Source organism: Canis lupus, chromosome X (assembly GCF_048164855.1).
Source record: "Canis lupus baileyi chromosome X, mCanLup2.hap1, whole genome shotgun sequence".
Lineage (NCBI taxonomy): Eukaryota > Metazoa > Chordata > Mammalia > Carnivora > Canidae > Canis > Canis lupus.
This window is the reverse complement of record NC_132876.1, coordinates 109,636,002-109,663,752: the sequence shown is the minus strand read 5'-3', so window position 1 is coordinate 109,663,752 and position 27,751 is coordinate 109,636,002. Positions and strand designations below refer to the sequence as shown.

Below are 27,751 nucleotides of genomic sequence, written 5' to 3'. Positions count from 1 at the left end.
CAGGGGTTTTCCTGGGTGCAATGCAAGGGGCCTGGGGCGAGCAGAGGTGACGGCTGCGCGGCTCCCCAGACGTGCAACAACCGCTGGGCTGTCCGCTGCACCGGATCGATTATACCTCACGAAGGCTGGGTGGGTTGGGTCGTTGTGTTTTTGTTTTTTAAAGTAGAAGAGTCTCAGCGGTGGCGCTGTTCCTAATTGTTGCAAACTGGGAACGACTCCACGTTCAACAGAGAACATAAACTGCGGTGTATTCTTACAACGAAATACTACATAGAAATGGAAAGGAACAAACTGCTGCTGTGTTAACAGTAGAGAGGAATTCTGCAAACATAATGGTGAGTGAAAGGAGCCAGAGACAAAAAAGGAAATTGTGTTATTCCGTTTATAAATAGAGAGAGAAAGAGAGAAACCAAGAAATACTCTTAACTCTAAAGAACACACTACTGGTCAGCAAAGGGGGGTGGGGGTGGGGGGTGAGACGGTTGATGGGGATGAAGGAGGGCGCTTGTGACGAGCACTGGGTGATACACGGAAGTGACAAATCACTATACTGTACACCTGAAACCAATATAACACTGTATGGTAACCATATTGGAATTAAAATAAAAACTTTTAAAATAAGAAAAAAAAGGTACCCCAACAGGCAAAACTACTCCCTGCAGACATTGGGATAGTTGGTGCTCTTGACTAGGCTGGAAAACAGAAGCGAGCACACTGGTGTTTACTTTTTTGATCCAAGCATGGAGTTACACAGCATAAAGCTTTTGAGAGCTCATAGAGCAGTACATTTAAGACTGTGCGCTTTTCTGGATGTGCTTTGTACCTCAATAAAAAGTAAAAATAAAGAGGTTATTGAAGCAGAGGTTTATACCTTTTCCTCACTTCCATTCTTCAACACAGGACCAGGAATGAAGCTAGGATTAAATCTCCAACCTCAAAAACTTTGGGCAAAAAAAAAAAAAAAAAAAAAAAAAAGGTCTGACCCAATTGCAGGAGTATAATGGGACCCTACTACCTGACATTTCTTGAGCATTTACCACATTCAGGGCACTATGCTTCAATCTCTACCTAGAGATTTTTTCAATGAGACTCAGAGATGTTAGGTAAGTTATCCAGGGCCACACAGCCAAAAAAGGACAGGGCAACAAAGGAAACCCGATCTGCCAAGCAAAATGTTTCTTCCCCTCTGCCACTTGTGTTACCAAGGGCAGTGGGACACAATGATGGAACACAGGTTGGTCAAGCCTCATTATGGATCTATTTTGGTGGAATGCCTGGGTGGCTCAGTGGTTGAATGTTTACCTTTGGCTCAGGTCATGATCCCAGGGTCCTGGGATCGAGACCCGCATCAGGCTCCCCATAGGGAGCCTGCTTCTCCCTCTGCCTATGTCTCTGCCTCTCTCTGTGTGTCTCTCACAAATAACTAAATAAAATCTTGAAAAAATAAAAATTAAAAATGGATCTGTTTTGGTGGTCTTTACGTTGGGGGACAGAAAGGCCATTTGCCCAAAGGATAACCTGCACTTCCTACACTTTTCTGGATGATGAGGTGAAAGGGAGGCAGCCGTGGTTCTAGCAACTTGACTCAAAGTGTGTGGAACACACATCCAGGGTGAAACCCTTCTCTCAGGTGCTTGACACAGGTGTCAGGCGTTCTTCACACAAGTCACCTGTGTCCAATCACAGACCTCAGGGTAAAAGCTACAACAGTCAAGTGTTCAGAAGAACACATGAAAGTATGCGTACAATCACAACCTGGAAGGAGACAAAGACTTCCCAGGGATGACACAGAGGCAACCTTAATAGAACAATAGTGTCTGTGAGACGTTATCAGAACGAAAATTCTCTGCTCATCACAAGTCCCAAGGAGATGAATAAGCAAGCCACAGTCTGGGAGCAAATGCTCAAGAAATATACTTCTGAAAAGCACCTGAATCCAAAATATATAAAGAACTCTTCTAACTCAATAAGAGGACAATCCAATTAAATGGGTAAATGATCTCCACAGACACCTCATGAAGATATCTATCATGGCCAAAAAGCACGTGCAAAGGTGCTCAACATCATTAATCATCAACAAAAGGGGAATAAAAACCATTGTGAGAAACCACACTACAGCTCCACCAGTAAGGCCAAAGTTGAAAAGCTCAATAACACAGTGTCGGTGAGGACGCGAAGCCACCACAAGTCTTGTGCATCAGTGCTAGGAACAGAAGAGTACAACCGCCTGGGGAAAAGGTTTGGAGGTTCCTTACACAGTTTAACACACGCCTACCCTTTGATCTGGCCATTCCACTGCTGGTTATTTACCCAAGAGGAATGAAAACACTTGCCCACAAAAAAAGACCTATATACAAATGTTCGTAGCAGTTTTACTTGTAACAGCCCAAACTAGGAACCACCCACATGTCCTTCAACAGGAGTATGACTAAACCAACTGTGGTATGTCCACGCAACCCAACAGTGCTCTGCACCAACAAGGAGCAAACGACAGATACGCAGCACGATACAGGTGAATCTCAAAGACATCACGCTGAGCAAAGGAAGCTAGACCCAGGAAAGTACACACTGTAGGAGCCCTTTTATACAAAACTCTAGCAAAGGCATGTCTAACTGGTGGTGACAGCATCCCAGTCACTTCCTGGGGCCAGGAATGGGGGTGGAAAGGGGAATGAGCAAGAGGCGACATGAGAGAACTTTCTGGACAGATGAGACTTCTATTGTGATAAGGTCTGTTTTTGTGGGTTTAGTCATTTCTCAAATTGCACAGCGGAGATTCTTACATTTCAATGTATACACACTATACGGTAAAAATGTTTAAGACTAAGAACCAAGTGTGGAGGAGGGGGTGGTAAAGAAAAAAAAACAACGTGGCACATTGTTAATCATTGTTGAAGCTGCATAATGTGCATGCTTGAAATTTTCCATAATAAAATTTCAAGAAAAAATTCATCTATATCTAATGCATCTACTCCTCTCCTGCTTCCACCTCTAATTCTGCTCGGCCCCTGGACTGACCCCGATTCTCCGGTGAACTCTGTTTCCTGCCCAGGTCCACAGCTCAACTCCTTCCTGTGCTGCACGTCCTACCACCAACCAAGCCCTGACAACTGCCAGGTATTTTGGCCAAACCCTGCCACACCCGATAGCCTGAAAGCCGGGAAGGTATCGGGGAAGCCAGAAGTTTTCCAGCTGGCTTTGCAGGAGTTCAACCCCTTCCCCACCGATGTGATCTGACCGGGATTTAAACAGATCCTATCGCAAAGCCTGATACACTGAAGCATTAAACAGGAGTATAAGGCTTGCATTCCAAAAATATGTAAGTTGGCCGCTAGGAACCCAAAACACAGTTTGCCCCAATAACATACAGCCGGCAATGCAGCAGGCCAGCCCCGAGACTTTATCTACCCTAAATGCACTCAGAGCTCAAACAGCAAAGCTGCAAGGAAATGCTGCAGGTGCAATGCTTCTTTCACTCAGCCCATGTGACGAAGAATTGAGGAAAGTTCCAGGTTTTAATGCTGAGTCAGTAGCAGTAACAGCAGCTAGAGAGGAAGGAGGCTCTGGCAATGGCCCCCATGGGCAAGCCAGCAGCCAGGTCCAGCAGAGGGCAGCTGAGGTCTTGTCAGGGGGTCATGTGGTCTTGTCCCCAGGAGTAAAGTCACTGTGGCCTGAGCAAGCCATGCCACTGTCTCCAGTAGGGAGAGAAGAGACTTCTGAGTTATAACCCTACCTGTGATCTCCCACTGCACTTGTTTAAAATAAAATCACGTTTATGTTATGAAAAATATACATCACCAAAAATGTGGACAAATAAAAAAAAAATCAGTATTCCCAGAACAGAGTTCAAACCACTGTTTTCATTCCAGGGCCTCCGGTTGAGTTGTTTTGGTCTCTTCTATTTGATATGTACCACTGAAGAGAAAGGTTCAGATCCAGAAATGTGTCATTAGGATGTACCTTCTTTCCTAGTAAGAATCACAACTGTACTTTATCTATGCCTGTCCTCCATTTTCAGCATGGTTTCTCCAGGAAACCACACTCTGATTTCCATCTGAGGGTACCAAACAAGTCTTGCTTCATCTCAACAGGAGAAACCAAGTGCCATCTGTATCCACTAAGAGTTATTTTAAAAAGGAACTGGATAGCTATTCCTAGGAATCACTCCAGGAGTAGCAAAGAAAACCACATCTGGCTCCCTACCATTGAAGAGTTCAAGGTCTTGCAGAAGATCATTAAATTGGTAATTACTTAATCACAACTGTGTTACTCACTAGGAATGAAAACCTCCGTGTGATTAAAGCTGGCAGAGAACAGGCGAGGAGTCCGTGAAGGCTCCCTTAAAGAATGGAGATGTGAAAGTTAAGGGCGTTTTGGGCAGAGCAAGACTGTAGGGTGGCGGAAAGTGCCAGGATATGGTGGCATCAAAGGAGACGACACAGAGTGGAACACACCAAGAATGACCCAGTATTAAGAGACCAGTGACAAAGCCGTGGGCAGCAACGTGGATGAGAAAAGCCAACACCTGGACCGGGGTAGCAGGGGCCCACAGACTGAAGTCAAGCAGATCTGGGAACCATTCTGGAAGCAATAGGCTGGCTTTGGCAATGACCCAGGGCGTGGGGTCAAGACTGACTCCCAGGTTGAAGATTTTGCTCGTTAATATTTACTTTGTTTAAGAGAAGATGATGTCTGTCTATTGCCCTTACATTCTGCTGGAAATAGATGTGGCCAGTCTCCTGACCACGTATAGATGCCACGCAAAGTGCATATTCTACAACCATCGAACCCACACACCCCACAGGCCGGTCTTCCTTAGAACACTATGCATTTTCCGGAGCGATGGGGAGAGTGTGCATCCAATTACAAGCCAGCTTAAGGCATTTATAAAGCTCACTCTTCAGCAGAAGCACCTGTGAATTAAGTCCACAAAAGCGGAGAGATGCATTTTGGCAATTCTGCAGAATGCACTGCAAGCTTTATTAGCGTAAGCTAGGCTATGCTGCCCCAGGAGACGAATCCCCAAAATTTCAGGGGCTAACTACCAACTCCAACATATGACCTTTGAGTCTGCCAAAATAGAGGCAAAGTGAGATGGAGGTGGCACACTAATTTCTCACCTTTTCTCCCCAAGATTTTATTTATCCATGAGAGAGATAGATACATAGGCAGAAGGAGAAGCAGGCGCCCTGCAGGGAGCCCGACGTGGGACTCAATCCCCGAACCCCAGGATCACGCCCTGAGCCGAAGGGAGAGGCTCAACCGCTGAGCCACCCAGGCATCCCTCTCAGTCACTTTCAAAGTGATACTTGATGTTGCTCAAATCTCAGTGACCAGCACTGATCACAAGGGCCCACGCTAACTGCAAGGGAGACTGGGAACCACGAAGAGACGGATGCAGGCAGGGCACGGTCTCTGCCACACGACACATCAGACTGATGAATCCGCAAGAACGGAGCACCCAGGTGGCTCAGTCAGTTAAGTTAAGCGTCTGCCTTCGGGTCAGGTCATCATCTCAGGGTCCTGGGATCGAGCCCTGCGTCGGTAACCCCGCTCGGCGGGGCATCTGTTTTTCCCTTGCCCTCTGCCCCTCCCCCCCACTCATGCTCTCTTTCAAATAAATAAAATCCTAAAAATAATCCACAAGTAACATCACAGATGGAGAGGCTAGACATAACCCACGTAAAGGACAGCGAAAGCTAAGAGCCGGTCACACTTTAAACCATTACATGCTCTATTTTGGCAGAAAGCCTGATATTACCATCAGCTTAAAAACACAATCACTACAATAGCACTTAATAGGAAAAAAATAACCTAGACTCCAAAGCCAGTGAAACCAAAGAAAACAAACTTGAACGTGTCCCCCCTCCTCCCTCACTGCTGGGACTAACCCGGGGACACCAGCGTCTCAATTCTGTCGTCCTCATGCGCGGCAGTAGAGGTGCGGGCTCCACCGTGGGGGAAATCACGATGGCGGGGGGAATCCAGGGCACGAGGGGCTACCTGGCCCCACCTCCTCTTGGAGAGACATGCCTCGCCGACAACTTTCTAGGGTTTGTGCTCAATTTTCAAGACCCAAGTTATGCTCTTACCACGAGAACACCCCCAGCCCCCAAATCTTAGGAGCCTGACCAAACAAAAGCTTCTCTCTTGCTTATGCAAAATAAGCGAACACTCCTGCTCTAATAGCTGTCATCCAAAGAGTGGTCCAGAGATCCAGGTGCCTTCCATCTTGTGCCACTGCCATCATCTACACTGGGGACCGTGGAAAAGGGTGACAGAGCATGGGAAGGACTACTAGATATGCTCACACCTAGGCCCAGAAGCGACAGACTCCACCTGTACTTTCATTTCATTGGTCAGAGCTAGTTATAACCTCCCACCGAGGCTCAGAGGGTGCTAGAAAACCCAGGCCTGCTTTCCAGCAACAACTAGCAGCGTGCATCTCCGCTAACCCGGCAGTCTCTGCCATACTTTGCAACCTGCAAATGATTCTGTATGAGGCAGCCAGGAAAGGAGCGTCCTCAGGATAGAGCACAGCTGATTAGCTCATCTGGAGACCAAAGCCCAGGCCTTGTTTTTTTTTTTTTTTTTTTTTTTTTAAGATTTTATTTACTTATTCATGAGAGATACAGAAAGAGAGAGAGAGGAAGTGGGACAGAGACACAGGCAGAGGGAGAGGCAGGCTCCATGCAGGGAGCCTGACATGGGACTCGATCCCAGGTCTCCAGGATCAGGCCCTGGGCGGAAGGCAGTGCTAAACCGCTGAGTCCCCCCGGCTGCCCAGGACCTTGGCCTTTTTAATGGATGTTCAGGAAGTGCAAGGATTTCCTACCACAGGTGGCAAGAGCTCACCATTTGGAAAATTACCATGAACATTACCATAAAGAAAAAGACCTCAGAAGTAGGGCCCCTGGGTCAGGAAAGCAGCATCTAAATGAGGCTCAGAGAGGAGCAAAGTTAGGCACAGCCAGACCCAGCAGCACTGGAAGAGAACCAGCGCCCAGGGCAGGTAGGGACAAGGCTTGATCAAAGCGGCGGTTCTTGTCATTGGACCAGTTACCAGCTAAGGCAGGAAGGCCTCAAATTAGCACACAGGTGGAGGCTCTAACCTAGATTGGTCATTAACCACTCAACCAATTGGAGAGTAAATGGGCATCAATAATATGGTGCATTCCTCGGAGATAACTGTGTTGTATTCTACTGAACCAGATTCTCAGTTTCAGATTTGATACCACAGTAATCCTATTCGACTATAGTATCTGGGATAATAGTACTTCCATCCCAAAATGTGTGGGAAAGCAAGAGAGTTACACAGATTTCCTTCCTGCAGGAAGTCTCAGTTTTTGCTATGTTCACAAGCACTGAGAAGCTCCAGGGGGAGACGCAGCAGACACTCGAAACAGAACAGGCTGCTCCGTGTAAATAGAGTCCACACACACAGTAAGTGACCTCGAGTCAGGACCGTGAAGTCTGTTCCAGTAGATAAATGGGCATTTAAACAAAAGGAGTAAAGGCCAATCCAGAAGAGGTTTCTTCTAGAAAAAGAAATTAAGGGGCATCTTGGGTGGCTCAGCGGGTTAAGGTCTGCCTACAGCTCAGGTCATGATCCCGGGGTCCTGGGATTGAGCCCCCATGTTGGGCTCCCTGCTCAGTGGGGAGCCTGCTTCCCCACCCCCCTCTCATGCGCTCTCTGATAATTTTTTTCTTTTTCTTTTTTGTTGAAGATTTTATTGATGTATTCACGAGAGACCCAGAGGGAGGCAGAGACACAGGCAGAGGGAGAAGCAGGCTCCCTATGGGAAGCTCGATGTGGGACTCGATCCCCAGACCTGGGATCATGCCCTGAGCTGAAGGCAGACGCTCAACCACTGAGCCACCCAGGCATCCCTCTCTGATAAATTTTTTAAAAATCTTTAAAAAAAAAAAAGAGAGAGAGAGAGAGGACACCTGTTTTGTTTTCTAAATACTGGAAGTAACTGTGGGATTGACCCCCCACTGCTTAAGAGTTCTACTAAATTCCAGACTCTCATCTTTGAAGACGGAGGACAGACACTAATAAAATGAACGCTAGTCCTTCTACAGACCAAAGGCACACAGGGATGACCACCACCTCCGCTAAAAGTGAACAGGATGTCCCTCAAAAAAAAAAAACTAAACATGAAATGACCATATGACTCAGCAATTCTGTATCTGGATATATACCCCAGAAAGTGAAAGCAGGGACTCCAACAGGTATTCAGACACCCACGGTCATTCCTGCATTACCTACAATGGCCTATAAAGGTGGAAACAAGCCAAAAGCCCACCTGCAGATGCCAGGATTAACACAATGCGGTACACGCCAATGGTGGCGTACTCATTAGGCTTCCAGGACACTGTGCTACGTGCCACAGTGCGAATGAACCTCGGAGACACTATGCTGAGATAAGCCAGACACAAAACACAACTACCGTAGGATTCCAGTTACATGAAATCTATAGAAGAAGCAAATTCACGGAGACAGAAAGAACAACAGTTGCCAGGGGCCAGGGGGAGTGAGGAACGACGAATTACTGTTTAAGGGGAACAGGGTTTTTGTTTGGGCTGATGAAAAAGTTCTGGAGATGGGCGGTGGTGTCGGTTGCACAAGAGGATGAATGCTCTTAAGGCCAATGAAACGCACACTTAAAAATGGCTAAATGGCAAATTTTATGTACCATGTATTTTAGGATTTTTTTCAAGTACTCACGGCCGTGTTCTTTCACCAATGTCCCTGGTCCTCACTTGGGTTGAAGGCCTGCCTGTGGCGCTCTCGCACCCCACCAAATCACCCGGGCACTGAGGACCTAGAACCTCCCCTTCAGACCCACACAGGACCACGGATAACTGCACAAGGAGTGGGAAAACACAATCCAACCCAGCCTTGCCCTGCTAGGACAAGAGACCAGAAGTGTTCACGCTTCACATCAGGCTCCCTAAAACACATGTAGGACAGCTCCAGCTGCCCCCTTCCCAACAAGCATTTTTCTCGAACAGCACGGTCCAGTGGGACCTTCTGGGATCAGGAAAAATGCTCTCTTCGCTATGCTTGTTGAGCACTTGAGAAATAGCTGGTGCAAATAACGAACTGACTTATAGCATTTAAACGGACTTCGATGTAAACTGCCAAAAAAACAAAAAACCGCCACGTGGGGCTAGTAGCTACCGTGTTGGACAGTGTGCTTTTAGAAAGAAGCCAAAGTGGGGTGCCTGGGTGGTTCAGTCTCGGTTAAGCCTCTGCCTTAGGCTCAGGTCATGATCCCAGAGTCGTGGGATCAAGCCCTGCATGGGGCTCCCTTCTCAGCAGAGAACCTGCATCTCCCTCTCCCTCTGCCGGCTGCTCCCCCTGCTTGTGCTTGTGCGTGCGTTTTTGCTCATTCTCTCTCAAGTTCTGTCAAATAAATAAAATCTAAAAAAAAAAAAAAAAAGCTAAAGTGACAGATTTGCTTTCCTGTGTTTTTGTTGTTTTGTTTTGTTTTAATGGAAATGCCCAAAGTCTATCAGTGGCAGAGATTAGGAAGCCTGGGTGGGGGGGAGGGGTCCTGAACCCACTGCTGGATTTGCCGTCAAACCTACAAGAATTTATTAGTGATAATGACGTACTGAGAAATGACTTACTCAAGACCAAGCCAAGGTCAACCAAAGGAGGTACATGATGCAGAAAATTCTAGGCAATCTGGACCTAGAGCAAGAGAAGGTGCCTGTCGTGTAGCTCCGGAATCAAAAGCCGAAGATTTCTGACTCCCAGAACATTCGCACCCAACCAGAAGGGGTCCGGTTAGTAGATGAAGGCTTGTTACAGACACACACACTCCCCCAGAGAGGAAAGCTATGGCACGCCAGTCTTCAGAGTTGGCGCCAGCAGGCAGGAGGCCACAGTCCTGCACCACAGCAAAAGGAACATTTAACCTTTCAGAGAAGAGGCTGTGCAAACTCCAATTTCAGAGGAGAATGAAAAGTCAAGAAAGTGGAGTGGTTCTGGGTGAAGTGGGCTCCCCGGGAACTGTTCCGAAGAGACACAGCACTGAGGAGCACCCTCCGAGTGGTCAGAAACCTCGAGAGCGCTTTTTCAACGGGCTCAGCTGCCGCCTTATTTGAACAAGCCTGACACCCTGGCCCCCTCCAGGTGGGGACATTTGCTCTGGGGGAAGCAGATCCAGGTTGCCTCCCCGGGAGTAGACACGGCCCTACCGCTACTGCTGCAACACCCCACGGCCGCGTGTCCAACTCCCCCCACCTTCCCACATCTTTAGGCTTAGGGGAGGCACTGTTACCACCTCTTGACCGGTGGGGAAACCAAGGCACAAGGACTACCAGGTAACTACCGTCTCATGTATGGGGCTTATTAATGTCACCCAAGGGCCAGAGGCTTGTCACATAGATTCCAAAGGTTCAGTAAGGAGACGCATCCAAGCAGCAATCCATTCCACACCTGGAGAAACTGGCCGACCGAAAAATCTTGATTTTAAGATTGGATTCTTACCACCCGCTTATCACAGCGAGCTTGGAGATCTAGTATCCCATTCCAGCAACAGAGGAGACCCCGAGCCCCCAAACGCTTGTGCACTGTGGGATAAAATACATCTGCCACACCGTCAAAGCGCGCTTGGGGGTAGGAATCACAGTACTGGAGGGAACGGCGGGCGTTTCTAAGAGCACCTCCCGGTGCACACATATACCCGCCCTCTGTGGTAGCACCCCCACTGCCACTCTTGGCTGCAAAATGGAATCACCTGGAAAAGCATTAAAAACTCCTGAGGCCTCGGACTGTAGGATCTTTCGTCTGAGATACACCCTGGGCATGAGGAGCTTGAAGAGTGCCCCAGGTGCCCGTCGCGTGTGCCTAGGGTCGGGGCCCTGACTGCGGCAGGGGCGGCGAGCGCGGAGGGCTCCGCATCCTCTGCGTTTCGGGCCGCTTCTTGGCTCAACTGAGGTTTAAGGAGCTCAAAAAGTAACGAGGCTCAGCGCCGGCGGCCTCCATTTTCTCATCTGTGGAAAGGTACGAGGCTCCGCACCGTCGCCGCGGGCGGGCAGGGCCGGCGCGCGGGGACAGCCGGCGGGGAGCGCGAGCGCGACGGGGCCGCGGGCGGGGCGGGGGCGAAGGGGGCATCCGCCTCACCTGCGTCGTAGAAGGCGTCGAGCACAGCGGTCTCCCCGAAGTCGAGCTGCCCGAAGGGCACGGAGGTGAACTGGGCGCCCTCGGCCTCGCAGGCTCGCAGCAGGCACTGACGCGCGCCCGCCTCGGGGCCGCCGGCCGCGCCGCCCGGGGGGCTCTCGCTGCGCACGTACACGGCCCGCAGGGCCCGCCGCGGCCCGCCCGCGCCCCCCGCGCCCTCGGCCGCCCCGTCGGGCTCCGCCGGCCCCGCCGCGCCCTCGGCTCCCGGCGGCAGCGGGCCCCGCACTGACTCGGCCGCCGCCCCGAGCGCCCCGGCCGGGGGCGCCCCGCCGCCGCTCTCCATGCGGCCGCCCCGCGCGCCCCTCCTGGGGGCCCCCTCCGCTCGGGCGGCCGGCAGGGCCGGCACCTGCTCCCGGGGCGCGGGCGGGGAGCTGCGGCGGGCAGCGCGTGCCGGCGGCCGCGCGGCGGGCAGGTGAACGCAGGAGCCCGCGCCGCAGACGGAAGCTCCGGCCCCGCGGCCCCCGGGCGCCCTTTGAAGGCCGGGGAGAGGAGGCGGGGGCTGGGGACGTCAGGGCGAGCGCGGGGCGGGGGAGGGCTGGGAGGGCGGCGGGGCAGGAGCTGGCGGGGCGCCCCCTGCCGCCTCCCCCGGGCAGCGCCCGACGAGGGCGGATTCGGCGTGGGTGGCAGGACCCTGGGGTTGCCGTCCCGCCGGACTGACCAACGTCAGGAGTCCCGGTTTTAGCCCTGGAAACAATCTGAAGCTCTTCAAGCCGGGTAGAAACTCTTTCAAAGCGCTGGTTGGAGGTAAATATTCAATTTCAAACTAAATACAGAGGTAGCGGGTGGCTCAGCGGTTTAGCGCCGCCTTCGGCGCGGGGCGCGATCCTGGAGTTTCGGGATCGAGTCCCACGTCGGGCTCCCTGCATGGAGCCTGCTTCTCCCTCTGCCTGTGTCTCTGCCTCTCCCTGGGTGTCTCTCATGAATAAATAAATAAAATCTTTTAAAAAAATAAACACAGAATTAGTTTTAACCCAGAATCGCAATGATCGAAACGTCTCCGGTACTAATCGATCGATAAGTCATTCCCCTCTGACTTTGTACTCTCGGTCCCCAGCTGCCGAGAGCGACCCTCGGAGCCCAGTACTGCAGGCCCTCTGGTCCTGACTTCCACTGTGACCTTGACAAAGCACTAGGAATCACCAGCAACAAATTTTGTATGCCAGGGAAACAGACTCCCAGAAGGATGCCCGCCTGACCTATGAAAGGCTGTGAACCCAACGGGATCTTTACTCTGGACTTTACCTGCCTCACAGTTTTAGGCTCCAATACTAAAATATTACCACCGCAGGTAGTGCTTTTATGTAAAAGTTGAGTTGCACGGGACATTATCACAAGGTTTTTAGGTTTTGGTTTTTCATTTTTAATACTGGTATTATTGAGATATAATACACAAACCATTCAGTGCACCCATTTAAGTGTTTTTTAGTATATTCACAGAGTTGAGCAGCCATCACCACACTCAGTTTTAGAATATTTTCATCAGCTCCCCCCAAAACCCAATATCCATTAGCTCTCCCTGCCTCTCCCCCAATACCCCCTCAGTCTTTTTTTAAGTATTTTATTTATTTATTTATGAGAGACCCAGAGAGACAGAGACACAGAAAGAGAGAGAGGCAGAGACGCAGGCAGAGGGAGAAGCAGGCTCCATGCAGGGAGCCCCATGCGGGACTGGATCCGGAGAGTCCAGGATCATGCCCTAGACCAAAGGCAGGCACTAAACCACTGAGCCACGCAGGGATCCCTCCAATACCCCTCAGTCTTAAGCAACCATCAATCTCTCTATAGATTTGCCTGTTCTGGACCCCTCACATATATGGAATCATACAAGGTGTGGACAGAGAATATGTATCTAGGAATGGGATTTCTGGGTCATATGACAACTCCCTGCTTAACCTTTGGAGAAACTGCCACTGTTTTCCAAGGTGGCTCCACCGTGTTACATTCCCACCAACAGTATATGAGGGTTCCAATGTCTCTTCGCTGTCACCAGCATTTGTTATTGGCTTTTTGATTATCAGAGCCATCCTAGTGAGTGTGAAGTGGTACCTCATTGTGATATTGACTTGCATTTTCCTTATGACTAATGATGTAGAGCATCTTGTCATGTGCTTATTTGCTAGTTGTCGAACTTCTTTGGAGAAATGTCCATTCAGATCTTTGGCCCATTTTTAAATTAGATCTTTGTCCTTATTATTGAGTTGTAGAAGTTCTTTATATATTGTGGATACAGATCCCCTATCAGATATGTGATTTACAAACATTTTCTTCCATTCTGTGGGTTGTCTTTTCACTTTCTTGATGGTGTCCTTTGCAACATATTACAAGCCATTTTGACAAAAGCAGGATGGTACTTACCTTACAAAATCATGCTTTGGCTTGCCTTCATGTTTCAGTAATAATACAGTCCATGCCTCTGCCCCACCCCCAAAAGAAAGCAGAAAGTGCCAGTATAAATCTTGGAAGAAACCCCTCCTTAATTCTAGTCCTGGTAGAAATTAGGAACTTCAACAAATGACATCAATGTGCACCCTCTTTTGTGGCCAATGAATGGAAAATGGGCTCTGAGGTCTGTAAAAACACAAAGACCAGAACTGAGAAGAGGGAAGCTAGGGAAAACTTTCAACACCTCTGTTCTGAGCTTTTAAAAAATATAATGGACATATTTTCCTTGTAGTCTTGTAATGCATAATAATAGTAATTTTCCTAATGTGCTATTTATCTGAGATTATTCCAACGACTGGCACAGTCTTCAGAGGGCAAAGATGCCCATTTCACAATCACTTGCCGGTGTCTTGCTGTTGCCCCCACTTCAGTCTTCCGTGTTCCTTTCAGCTCTCACCAGAGCCCTGCTGGCTGAGTGGGACTCACAGGAGTTGTCAATTCTGGCTTGAATAATACCTTCCTCTAAACACAAACCCTGCTGAGTAAAAAATCTAGAATTTCCCTAGCTAATGAGCGCCTTCTCTGCATTTGGTGCACACAGTGCACTTTCTCATTGTCCCCAGTAATTTGCACACCTGAAACATGCCCCAGCCCCTTCTCGATGTTCTTCTGGCTTCCCACCCCCAGCCACACTGAGAAAATTGCAAAATGCTGGATTAGTCTCTTCTGTGTAGTTGAACAGTAGTTCGGTTCTTGCCCCTGCCTTGTCCCTTGTCCTAAGTGCATGTCTTGGAAACCACTTTGCCCCAGTGTTTGGACTAGAACAGTGGATTGAGGGGCACCTGGGGGGCTCAGTGATTGAGCATCTGCCTTCGGGCATGATCCCGAGGTCCTGGGATCGAGTCCCACATCGGGCTCCCTGCGGGGAGCCTGCTTCTCCCTCTGCCTGTGTCTCTGCCTCTCTTTCTCTGTGTCTCTCATGAATAAATAAATAATAAAATCTTAAAAAAATAAAATATAGGAGAAGCTCACAGGATGCTTTAAGTATACATAATGAGTAAGCAAGAAGCTTGTGAGAAAAAGGTGGACTTCATAAGATGTGTTAAAAATTGTAAGTTATTTTCCTCTAAGACATGCTACAGATGGAATATTTGATGGAACAAACAAGAGTATTACTTAAAGATAGATAGGGATGGAAAGACCAAGTCAGTCGGTATGGGCATGCAATCTCCGAACTAATGGCTACCTCACCCCCAAGTTGACCCCCCATTGGTGACACCCAGTACAGTCCCATTCTCGTCTCACCCTCTACCTTCTTGAACATATGGAATATGGTTATAATAATCGTTTCAATGCCCTTGTCTACTAATGCTATCATCCGTTTTTTAAAAATTATTTATTTATTCATGAGAGACGGGGGGTGGTGGCACAGAGACACAGGCAGAGGGAGAAGCAGGCTCCATGCAGGGAGCCCGACGTGGGACTCGATCCCGGGACTCCAGGATCACGCCCTGGGCCAAAGGCAGGTGCTAAACCGCTGAGCCACCCAGGGATCCCGTTCATCTGTTTTATTCCTGGATCTGTTGCTATTGATTTTTCCCGTTGTGGGTCATATTTTCCTTTATTCGCATGCCTGGTAATTTTTTTTTAATTAGATGCCACACGTTGCAAATTTTGCTTTAGTGGATACTGCACACTTTTGTATTCCTGTAAATATTCTTGAGCTTTATTCTAGGATAGAGTTAAGTTACTTGGAAACAGTTTGACTCTTCTGGGGATTGCTTTTGAGCTTCAGGTGGATCAGAGCAGCCTTTAGGCTAAGGCTAATTAATCCCATCTACTGAGCAATACCCCTCTGAGCACTCTACCTGACGTCCTGGGGGTTCCGACATTTCCATTCCGGCCGGCAGACACAGAATCTATTCTGGTCCTACGGGACCTCCAGGGATTGTTCCCCACCCCTTCAGGTGGTCCTTTTCCCAGCCTCAGGAGGTTCCTTCACACACAGCTGCTGGGCAGTACTCTGATGAAGATTCCAGATCAACGCATCTCTGGAACTCCATGTGCAGCGGTCTCCTCTCCAGTACTCACACTGGAGCCTCCTTGGCCTTCCGGCTGCATCTGGTCGGCTCAGGATGAGAACCTGCTTTTGTCAAAATGGCTTGTAATATGTTGCAAAGGACACCATCAAGAAAGTGAAAAGACAACCCACAGAATGGAAGAAAATGTTTGTAAATCACATATCTGATAGGGGATCTGTATCCACAATATATAAAGAACTTCTACAACTCAATAATAAGGACAAAGATGTTCCCTCTCTCTGTTCTCTAGCCTGGAATCTCTCTCAAGGCAGAAAGCTGGGGAAGTTGTTGGGCTCACCTTGTTTACTTGTTCTTTCTCAAGGATCTCTGTCCTGTGTTGTGCTTCTTCTATGATTTTTGCAACCTTTTTGTAGGTCTGAAATTCTTTTAAGATGAGAAGATTTAGGGACACCTGGGTGGGTCAGTGGTTGAGCGTCTGCCTTCGACTCAGGGTGTGATCCCGGGGTCCTGGGATCGAGTCCTGCATCCGGCTCCCCGCAGGGAGCCTGCTTATGTCTCTGCCCCTCTCTCTGTGAATAAATAAGTAAAATCTTAAAAAAAAAAAAAAGATAAGAAAACTTTAAAGTTTAAAATTAAAAGCAAAGCACTTCTTCTCCTTAAGCCTGGTACCAGCTGGGCACTGATGATGTGAAAAGGAGGAGCAGGGTTGGTTTCTTGTCCCCTCTTCCACCTTGCTAGCCACCCCTCTAAGGTGGGGGTGTGTAGTGAGAGGATCTAAGACAACCCCACTGATGGCTCTCTGGTGCCGGGATCACACCCAGTCCAGGGAAACATCTCTCCTTTGCCTCACAACCTCTGGGGGTGCTGGCCTCTCCTATCCAGCCCCTCTCTTGCTGCCCTCATTTGAGCATTCAGCCAGCCATCTCGACCTCTAGATTCATGAGCTATGACTCAGACACTTGTCCTCTGTGTCCTGAAAACTTCTTGGGACATATGTAGCAAACTCTCTGTGCATCCTTTCCCTAGGCTCATGGTAAGTGATAGGCAGCCTTCCAACACCCCACTGACAGGGAGAAACTCACCAGTGCACCAGTCTCTCTCCAAAAATATTCTAATTTCAGGGACACCTGGGTGGCTCAGTGGTTGAGCGTCTGCCTTCGGCTCAGGGAGTGATCCTGGAGACCGAGGATCGAGTCCCACGGCGGGGTCCCCGCAGGGAGCCTGCTTCTCCCTCTGCCTGTGTCTCTGCCTCTCTCTCTCTCTCTCTCTCTCTCTGTCTCTCATGAATAAATAAATAAATCTTTAAAAAATACTCTTCTAATTTCTAATTCCCTTTTCTGGGAATGTCCAGCCTCACTTTGAAACTGAGCATTTTGGTACTGGTGCAAGACCTTCCAGAGCTCTCTTTTTTTTCCCTGCCATCCACTTTCTGCTACTAGCAACATTCCAGATGGTACCTGCTTCATCAGCCTAGGGCCTGGAGGATGATGATAACATGAACCAGAGCACCCACTTGACTTAGAATGGACGTTGAACAAAAATTTGAGTGAGAGATCAGGGTGTTAGCCACGCAAATATGTATGGGAGGAAGCATTTCAAGCAGAGGGAAGAGCCAGTAGAAAGGCCCTGAAGCATTCTGATAGGCTTACGAAACAGCACCAGTATCTCTAGGTATTTAGAATTCCATCATCTTATATTTTCACAGCTCTAGTTTCTAGAAAGTTCTTCCATATATTCAAATGTAATCTTCTCTTGTAACGTTTACCCATTCTAATTTAATTCTTTTACCCAGTTCTAATTGAATTCTTCTTACACATGGCAGCTTTCCAAGTACTGCTCTTAGGTCTTCTTTTTTTTTTCAGGTGATACCCTGCTCCCCACGCCCCCGACAGTTCAATCATTTCTCCATGACATGATATCCAGGCTAGTCACCACCTTGATGATTCTTTTCTATAAGATTCCCTCTTTGTCTCAATTGCTATTTTGTGTGTGCAAAAGACTTTTTAAAATTAAACATTTTTGGGCAGCCCAGGTGGCTCAGTGGTTTGGCGCCACCTTCAGCCCAGGGCCTGATCCTGGAGACCGGGGATCAAGTCCTACGTCGGGCTCCCTGCATGGAGCCTGCTTCTCCCTCTGCCTCTCTCTCTCTCTCTCTCTCTCTCTCTGTCTCATGAATAAATAAATAAAATCTTAAAAAAATAAAATAAAATTAAACATTTTTTAAAAAGATTTATTTTTTTAAAAAATTTATTTATTATTTGAGAGAGGGAGAGAGAGTGCATAAGACAGGGCTTGATCTCACAACCCTGAGATCGTGACCTGAAATGAAATCATGAGTTGGAAACTTAACTGACTGAGCTGCCCAGGTGCCTCTTATTTATTTATTTGGGGGGGGTAGGGAGAGAATCCTCAGGCAGACTCCCTGCTGAGCACAGAGCCCCATGTGGAGCTCAATCCCAGGACCCTGAGATCATGACCTGAGCCAAAATCAAGGGCTGAAGGCTCAACTGACTGAGCCACCCAGGCACCCCTGAAATTAAACATTTTTATTTTGAGATAATTGTAGGTCCATATGCAGCTGTCAGAAATCATGCAGAGATCTAGTGTACCCTTTAATCACTTTTCCCCAATGGAAACATCCTGCTGAGCTCAAGTACACTATCACGACGACATTGACAGCATACAGAACAGTCCCATCACCACAAGCATCTCTCCTACCGCCCTTTGATTCCCACACCCATCTCGCCCCACACACTCCATACCTAACCACTGGCAACCACTAATCTGTTTTCCATTTCTATAATTTTGTCACTTCAAGAATGTTATGTACATGGAATCATACAGTATGTAACCTTTTAGGATTGTCTTTTTTCACCCAGCTTGATCCCCTGGGATGCAGCCAAGATGTTGCACATTTCAGTAGTCCCTTCCATTTGTTGCTGAGCACTATTCCATGGTGTGGATGTACCACAATCTCTTTATCCATTTGTCCTTTCAAAGACACTAGAGTTGCTTCCACTTTGGGACTATTATGAGTAAAAATGCTGTGGACATGGATGTACAGGTTTTTATGTGAACATAAGCTTTGATTTCTCTGGGATAAATGCCCAGGAGTGCAAATGTTGCGTCATATGGTAGTTGCATATTTAATTTCTTAAATTGCCAAGTTGTTTTCCAGGGTGGCTATACCATTTCGTGCTCCCATCAGGAATGTAGGATTGATCTGGTTTCTCCACATCCTTACCAGTATTTGGTGTAGTTACTTTTTCATTTTAGCCATTCCAGTAGCTGTGTAGTGATAGCTCATTAGGTTTTAATTTGCATTTTCCCAATGGATAATGATGTTGAGCATCTTTTCATGTGCTTATTTGCCAAGTGTATATCTTATTTGGTGAGTTCATATCTTGTGCCCATTTTCTAACTGGAATGTTTGCTCTTTTACTATTGAGTTTCAAGTGTCCTCTCCATATTCTAGATACTAGTCCTTTGCCAGATAGGTGGTTTGCAAATATTTTCTTTCAGTCCGTAGCTTGTCTTTTCATCTCTTAATAAGGTCTTTCATAGAGCACATGTTTTTAATCCTGATAAGACCCAATTTATCAATTTTTCTATTTATAAATTGTGTTTTTAATTCCATGTTAAAAAATAAATTCTTTGCCCAGCCCTAGGGTCTGAAGATTTTCTCTTATGTTTTTTCCTAAAAGTTTTGTTGCTTTAGGGGCACCTGGATGGCTCAGTCAGTTGAGTGTCCAACTCTTGATCTCAGCTCAGGTCTTGATCTCATGTTTGTGAGTTCAAGCCCCACATTGGGCTCCACACCCAGCATGGAGCCTACTTAAAAAAATAATAATTGTAGTAGTAAAAGTTTTGTAGCTTTGCATGTTACATTTAAAATCCATTTTTACTGGGGATCCCTGGGTGGCTCAGTGGTTTGGTGCCTGCCTTCGGCCTGGGGCATGATCCTGGAGTCCCGGATCAAGTCCCACATCAGGCTCCCTGCATGGAGCCTGCTTCTCCCTCTGCCTGTGTCTCTCATGAATCAATCAATCAATCAATCAATCTTTTAAAAAAATATACATTTTTACTTAATTTTTGTATAAGGTCTGAGGTTCAGGTGGAGGTCCTTTTTTTTTTCTTTTTCTTTTCTTTTTTTTTTTTTTTTTTTGTGCCTCTGGATGTTCAATTGCTTCAGTACCACTTTATGAAAAGTCTATCTTTCCTTCATTAAATTGCCTTTACCCCTTGGTCAAAAATCATTGGGAATATCTGTATGAGTCTGTTTCTGGATTCTCTATTGTGTTCCACTGACCTATGTATTTATCCTGCCACCAATCCACACTGTCTTGACTGCTGAAGTTATATACTAACCCTTAATAGTAGGGAGAGTGATTCCTCTTTTTTCTTTTCCAAGACTGTTTGAGCTGAATTAGGGCCTGTGTTTTTACACATAAATTTCACAATAAGCTTGTCTATGTCCACAAAAAAACCTTGCTAGGATTTTGATGACAATTACATAAACATATAGATCAACCTAGAAAGAATTAATGTATTTATTATGCTGAATCTTCCAAATTTATGGATATAGTATTCATTTCCATTTATTTAGATGAACTTCTTTGATTTCTTTCATTAGAATTTTCTAATCTTCAGCGTCCAAATTGTGTACGTATTAAGTTTATGCCCAAGTATTTAGTTTTTTTAGAGTGAATATAAATGGCATGGTTTGCAATTTCAGGTTCCACATGTTCATTATTAGTATGTAGAAATGCAATTGTTTTTGTGCACCACACTTTTCTTATTACATGACCTTGCTGAGCTCACTTCAGGAAGTTTGTGAGTCCTTGAGACTTTCCATGCAGACAATCATGTTGTCTGCAAATAGGGATGGTTGTATTTCTTTTTTTCCAGGCTGCATGCATTTTGTTTCTTTTTCTTGCTTTGTTACTATGGCTAGAACTTGCAGTTCTATATTGAATAAGAGCACTGAGAGCAGACATCCTTGTCTTGTTCTAATCTTAAAGGGAAAGTATTCAGTTTTTCACCCTACGTATGACATTAGCTGTGGGTTTATTGCAGATGCTATTTATCAAGTTAAGGAGGCTTCCATTTCTAGTTCACCGAGAATCAATAATGTGCATAGATATTGGATGTTTTTTCATCAATTTTTCTACATCAATTAATATGAGCATGTGATTTTTCTTTTTTAGCCTATTGATAAGGTGGCTTACATTGATTTTCCAATGTTGAACTTGCATACCTGAGATACCTGAGATAAATTCTAGTTGGGTGTGGTATATAATTCTTTTAATACATTTCTGGATTTTACTTCCTACTACTTTATTGAAAATATTTGCATCTAGCTTGATAAAATATACTGACCTGCAGTTTTCATTTTTGAGGATACTGTCTTTTCCTTGCTTTGATATCAGAGTAATACTAGCCTCATAAAATGATTTGGGAAGTTCTGTCTTCTTCTCTTTTATGGAAGAGATTGCATAAAATTGGTGTTACTTCTTTAAGTGTTTGGTAGACTTCTCCAGTGAAAGCATTTGGATCTGGCGATTTCCTTATCAGGGTCTTTAAATTGCACATTTGATTTTTTTCATCATGGTTATAGAACTGTCAAGCTTGTTTATTTTATTTTGGTTGAGTTTTGATAGTTTGTGAGTTTGGGGAAATTAGTTCGGTTCTTCTAAGATGTTGAATTTAGATCATGAAGTTGTTCATAGCATTACCTTATTATCCCTTTTATGGCTGCAAAGTCTGTAGTGGTATCCCATTTCATTCTCAAATTGGTGATTTGTGCCTTTTCTCTTTTTGTCAGTCCTGGTATTTATTCATGTAAATATAAACATTGAAGTCTTCCGATGAGCCCATCAAAGACATTCTTCATTTCTGTTACTGCATTTTTAATTTCCAGCCATTTGATTCTTTCCTATAGCTTCCATCTCTGCTGAAATTTCCTATCTGATCTTGCATGTTGTGTGCTTTTTCCATGATAGCCTTTAACATAATATGATTATTTTAAATTCCTTCTCTGATACTTCCAGTAGCTGTGCCATATTTAAGTGGTTCTAAGGATTGTTTTGTCTCTTTAGATTGCTTTTTCATTGGCTTTTGGCATGCCTTGTAATTTTTTTCTTGAAATCTAGACATTTTATATAAGGCAGCAGATGCTGTGTTAAATTAGAATTTAGTAGAGGAATTTATGTTATCCTAGCCAGGAATTGGGCCGTGTTGAGGTTTGTTGTTCCTATAGACATCAGAAACTTTTAATTCCTCTAGGGATCTTTTTTGTGTTCCTCCTCTTGGTTTTGGGGCTTCCCTCTGTGCTGCTCTCCATAAAAGATCTGTCTCTGGCAGCTCTCCCTGCTGTAATCCAATGTTATTATTCTTGAAGTTTTGTTAGTGTGCTAGTGGGGGCACAGAGTGAGGGTGGTCTCTGATGTTCTAAGCCTTAATTTCAGGGGACAGCCCTCACATGTGCCTCTGACTGCAGAGATAGATTTCCCCTAGGCCGGTCTCTTCCCCCAGATGCACTGGTGTTCGCGGTCAACAGCCTTGAGGCCCTTCACCCTTAAGATGAAATAATCATTTTTTAGATGAGTTGAGGGCTGGGGCTGGGGTTGGTTGGAATTCCCTTCTCCCAGCTGCAATGCTATTTCACCAGTGCCCTCAGACTATGTCCTTCCCCCTGCAGAATAAGCCTTTTGTTCCTTAAGTGAGAAAGGTCTGTGCGGATTTCTCAGTGGCTCCTGAGCCAGCACCTCCAGCCTGCACCATGAATCTTCTCTGGATTTCCCCAATCCTCCATGTAAGGGCCACTTAGGGTTCCTGGAGGAAAAGCTATTTGTTTTCAGTTTTCTATCTTGATCTTCCTTTCCACCTATATGGTATCTGGTAGCTTTAGTCCCTGGTAAGCAAATGTCAAGTTCCATGTCTCACAGAAAATGCCTATCTCTCTACAGATTTTGAAATAGTCATTTGCTTGCAAACTCAATTCTCTTCTAATTTCCAGTCTGTCCAGATTTTTTCTTATTGTAAACATGGGAAGGACACCTTATAGCTCTCTGATCTCTGTGCTGAAGCTGGAAGCCCTATTCAATAATATTTGACGTACAAGAATGTCAACTTCATATGGTTCAATGTAATACACTATTGCATAGTTTCTGGATAGTGCACCTTGTTGTGATGTAGCCACAATCTAATAGAGATCTCTGGAGAAGATTACTATGGATTATCCTACACATAACTCACGGAGAATAAGACGATCCCCCCTGCCATGACAGTGGCCCTCAAGCTTGAGTGTGCATCAGAATCCCCAGGAGGACTTGTTAAAACACAGATTCCTGGGTCCCTCTCCAGAGTTTGATTCAGTAGGCCTGGGGCAGGGCCCCCAGATTTTCATTTCTACCAGGTTCCTGGTCGGTGTTGCTACTACTGCCTTCCAGGGATCATCTCTAAGAACTCCATAGCACATCTTGGAGGCCCAGGGTTTATCTACATGTCCTCCTTATTCATCACTTTGAGGGCAGATTGCCAGCCCTGAGGGGCAGCAATTCGGTTCTCAAGTGACCTCTGAGAAGTGTCAAAAGTAAAGTGTCAGGAATATGCTCACCTTTGAATTCATTCTTTCTCCAGAGTAAATCTTAAGTTTTAAAAAGACTTTATTTATTTGAGAGAGGTAGGGAGGGAAGGAGAGGGAGAGGGGGGGAGGGAGAGAGAGAGAGAGAGAGAGAGAGAGAGAGAGAATGAGCGGAGGGGAGGGGCAGAGGGAGAGGGACCCCGGGATCATGATGTAAGCCAAAGGCAGATGCTTAACTGACTGAGCCACCCAGGTGCCCCCAGAGCGAATCTTATTAAAAAAGAATGCTTTATATCTTAAAACAGGGGTAGCCATGGTTTTTTAATAGTGGATGACAGTTTGAGACAATAGTGTGCAGATCATGTGAACTTGTTTTAAGATTCATAGTAACATAAGCATTCTTCTTGGGCTTTGGGTGTTGAGACTCACATACAAGTAAAGTGCCTCAGAAGGCGTTCTTCGTAACTGTTTTGTCATGAATCTTCCCTAATGCTACATTTTTGCACATAGAGTTTTTGTAAAGGTAAAACTGGGCTGCTCAAATTCATAGAATCAATTGCTTTTGGCATCAGTCACAATTACCAATTCATCTATTCAGTCAACAAATACTATCAAATGCTTACTACGGACTCAGGTATATTTTTTTAGGTACTGGGGATATAGCAGTGAAGAAAATGAAGTCACTGCCTTTGGTTGGTTTCATTCTAGGGAGGGAAGACAGAACACAGATGTGTGTGTCCACATGTGTGCGTGTGCACGTGTGTATTAAGCAGGGTATCAGTATATGGGGTCTGCGGGAGGATCGAGGCTAAAGGTGCTCTTTTGTTTAGTGGGTTAGGGACAGCCTCTCTGATTAGGTGACATCTGAGCAGTGACTAGCCAGAAAGAAGAGATTCAAGCCTGACACGCACAGAGATTTAGGCAAATACAACTTCAAGGGGAGCTGGGTGGTCAGTTACCTTTGTATACTAATGTTCATTCAACTGTGTTTATAATCAGGTGAGAGATATTCTTTAAAAAATTTTTATAATTATCTTTAGTTATCGAATAATAGCAATATTAGAAGAAAATCATTTTATAGCTCACAATTTCACCACCTTAATGAAACAAATACTTTCATTATGTTGTTTTCCTTCCCTGGGATTTCTCCATATGGCTGAATATTTTTTCTAGTTCTATTGAGAAATAACTGGCATATATCACTGTATAAGTTTAAGGCATACACCATGAGGATTTGATTTATATATACCATGAAACGATTACCATTCCGGGTTCAGCTAACATCCATCTTCTCTTTTTTTAAAAAAGATTTTATTTATTTATTCATGGGAGACACAGAGAGGCAGAGACATAGGTAGGGGGAGGAGCAGGCTCCATGCAGGTAGCCCAGTGCGGGACTCGGACCCTGGGATCATGCCCTGAGCCGAAGGCAGATGCTCAACCGCTAAGCCACCCAGGGGCCCCAACATCCATCTTCTCATATAGATACAATAAAAAGAAAGAAGAATAAAAGGAAAAAATGTCTCCTTGGGATAAGAACTTTTAGGATTTGCTCTCTTAAAAACTTTCCTTGGGGCGCCTGGGTGCTCAGCTGATTAAGCATCTGCTTTTGGCTCAGGTCATGATCCCAGGATCCTGGGATCGAGCCCTGCATCGGGCTCCCTGCTCAGTGGAGAGCCTGCTTCTTTCTCCCTCTCCCTCTGCTGCTCCCCCTGCTTGTGCCATGTCAAAAAGATAAAATCTTTAAAAAAAAATTTTCTTTCCTATATATCATACAGCAGTGTTAGCTATATATCCCCAGTACTTATTTATCTTATATTTGGAATTTTGTACCTTTTGACCACCTTTCTCCAAATCTGCTCTCTACCTCTGCTAACCGCAAATTAATGAACATGGGAGTACAGATATTTTTTGAGTTGGTGTTTTCATTACCTTTGGATATATTTCCGGAAGTGGAATTGCTGGATAATCTGGTAGTTTTGCTTTTAATCTTTTGGGGCTCTTCCAAGCTGTTTTACATAGTGCCTGTACCAATTTACAATTCCAGCAACAGTGTACAAGGGTTCCCTTTTCTCCACATTCTCACCAGCATTTCTCTCTTGTCTTTTTGATGATGACCATTCTAACAGGTGGGAGGTGATATCTCATTGTGGCTCTGGTTTGTATTTCCCTAATAACTACTGATGTTGAGCATCTTTTCATGTACCTGTTGGCCTTTTGTATATTGTCTTTGGAGAAATGTCTGTTCAGGTCTTTTGCCTATTTTCAAGTTGGGTTATTTGGTTTTTTTCTGCTACTGAGGTGAATGAATTCTTTATGTTTTTGATATTAACCCCTTATCAGATGTGTGGTTTGCAAATATTTTTTTTTCCTATTCCATAGGTTGTCATTTCACTTTGTTGATGGTTTCTTTTGCTGTGCCGATACTTTTTAGTTTGATATAGTCCCACTTGTTCATTTTTTATTTTGTTGCTTGTGCAAAAATTTTTCTTGCTAAAATCTTAGGCAATTCATAGTCACATTCCACTTCTAGGAATTGTCTTAATAAGGATAAATCAGAAATGTGGGCATAGATTTATGCCCAAAGATGTTCATCACAGCTTTATAACCTAAAAAAGTTGGATTTAGGAGTGCCTGGATGGTACAGGTGGTTAAGCCTCTGACTCTTAGTTTCGGCTCAGGTCATGATCTCAAGGTCATAAGATTGAGCCCCACATCGGGCTCCGTGCTCAGCATGGAGTCTGCTTGAGATTGTCTCCCTCCCCCTCTGTCCCTCCTGCTCGTGCTTTCTCTCTCTAAAAGAATAAATAAATCTATTAAAAATTTTTTAAAATTGGACTTAACCAAAAATACCCCTCTTCCTCTGGTCTCCCCATACTCAAGGCTCCTTTGGGCACCTCTCCTCTGCAGTTCCAAAGTCCCTGGACTTCTGTGGTCATGTTCTTGTACTGTGGAAAACTTGCCTGCCTATCTGCTTATTCCTTCAATTTGAGCTCCATGAGCACAGAGGCCACGTTGCCTTCAGCACATATCCTGGTGCCCAGCACAACGTAAGGACTTGATACATGTTCAGCTTGCCCCAGCCAAGTTCTCACATCACTGAGATTGAGCTGCAGCTAAGAAAGAATCATGAAGCTTTAAGAGAATCCACTCCATTTCTCTTAAGACATCTGTTTTTCTTTTGGGGAATAACCATGGAAATGTTACTGATTTTTTCCTAGTTTTTCTGTTTGGCTTCAGGATGGCCTTATCACTTGCTTATTTTTAAAGTTGGTGTGTGAACCCCTCTAAAATTTTTTTTTAAGTTAATAGAAACTATAATTAAGTTTTGCATTTCCAGGGCACTTTCCCGTCAAAGAACTCAAAGCTTGACAACAAATCTTAGTTTCCTGGAGAACTAGTAACATTCTATAGGGGTGAGAGGGAAGGGAAGCATTCACAATTTAAATGACAGTGCTGTGGGTGCCTGGGTGGTTCAGTTGGTTAAGTGTCTGCTTTTGGCTCAGGTCATGATCTCGGGGTCCTAGGAATGAGCCCTGCATCAGACTCCCTCCTCTGCAGGGAGTCTGCTTCTCCCTCCTCCGCTTGTGCATGCTCTCTCTCTCAAATAAATAAAATATTTTTTTAAAAAAAGAAATATTTAAAAAGTTTTTTAATTTTATTTATTCATGAGAGACACAGAGAGAGTGGTAGAGACACAGGCAGAGGGAGAAACAGGCTCCCTGTGGGGAGCCCGATGTGGGACTCGATCCCGGGACCGGGACCATGCCCTGAGCCAAAGGCAGACGCTCAACCGCTGAGCCACCCCAGTGCCCCCCCCCAAAAGAAATACTTTATCACTTATTGCTCTAACAAGAAAAAAGGAATAGCCTATTTTACCGTGAACTCTGTATTCACAAACATGATGACCGCACAATGTCATTTCTAGGAAAGGCTGCCCCCACAGCCACTCCAGTTTGGGACTGATTAAAAACACATGAAATAAAACCACCTCTCTGGGATGTGCAGCTACTTCATGGACTCCTGTTGGCTTCAGGGGCTGCCTTCTGCTCCATGTGTTGGGAATCAAGCCTCAGTGACTAGGGATAGAACTAGGAATGACAGCAACTGCCTATCACCTTAAGAGACATGAAGCCCCCGCTCTGTCCTTACACTACCAACAAACATTTATTTCCGATCAGGAAAGAGTTCCTCTGCCTTGGCCACTGTGTTCCCTCATTACACCTAATTTGGGGAATGGCATCTTCTTCCCCAGGCTTCGGTCGTAAGCTCCAAGCCTTTGCTCTGTTGGACACTGCAATCAGCTGTGCCGAACGCCTAGCACCCACGCACGTGATGCTTTGTTACACGTCTCATTTGTATCGAACCAAAAAGAAAAGCTTTTCACCAGCCCCTCTTGGTCTAAAATATCTTGACATTAATTTGTGTGAAAATAGCTAGAGAACTAAAACCTAATCTGATACAGAACAGAGACCCTGGTGACCTCAGGTTAGGATACAAAGGGCTTTGTGGGACCTGGGGATTATTTTTAATACAGACTGTGGC

General features: G+C 45.7%; 1 protein-coding gene across 2 annotated transcripts in view; it reads right to left on the bottom strand.

The window, feature by feature from the left end:
• MAP3K15 (mitogen-activated protein kinase kinase kinase 15) overlaps positions 1–11,480 on the bottom strand; it is a 114,238-nt gene extending 102,758 nt beyond the window's left edge. For both annotated transcript variants that reach the window (XR_012026136.1, XM_072815492.1), the window contains exon 1: positions 11,141–11,480. Coding sequence is in view for 1 of the 2 variants with exons in the window: in XM_072815492.1 (XP_072671593.1) it covers positions 11,141–11,480 (340 nt within the window). In the remaining variant the exon portion in view is untranslated. The remainder of the gene's footprint in view (positions 1–11,140) is intronic.
• Between the last annotated feature and the right edge of the window lie 16,271 nt (positions 11,481–27,751).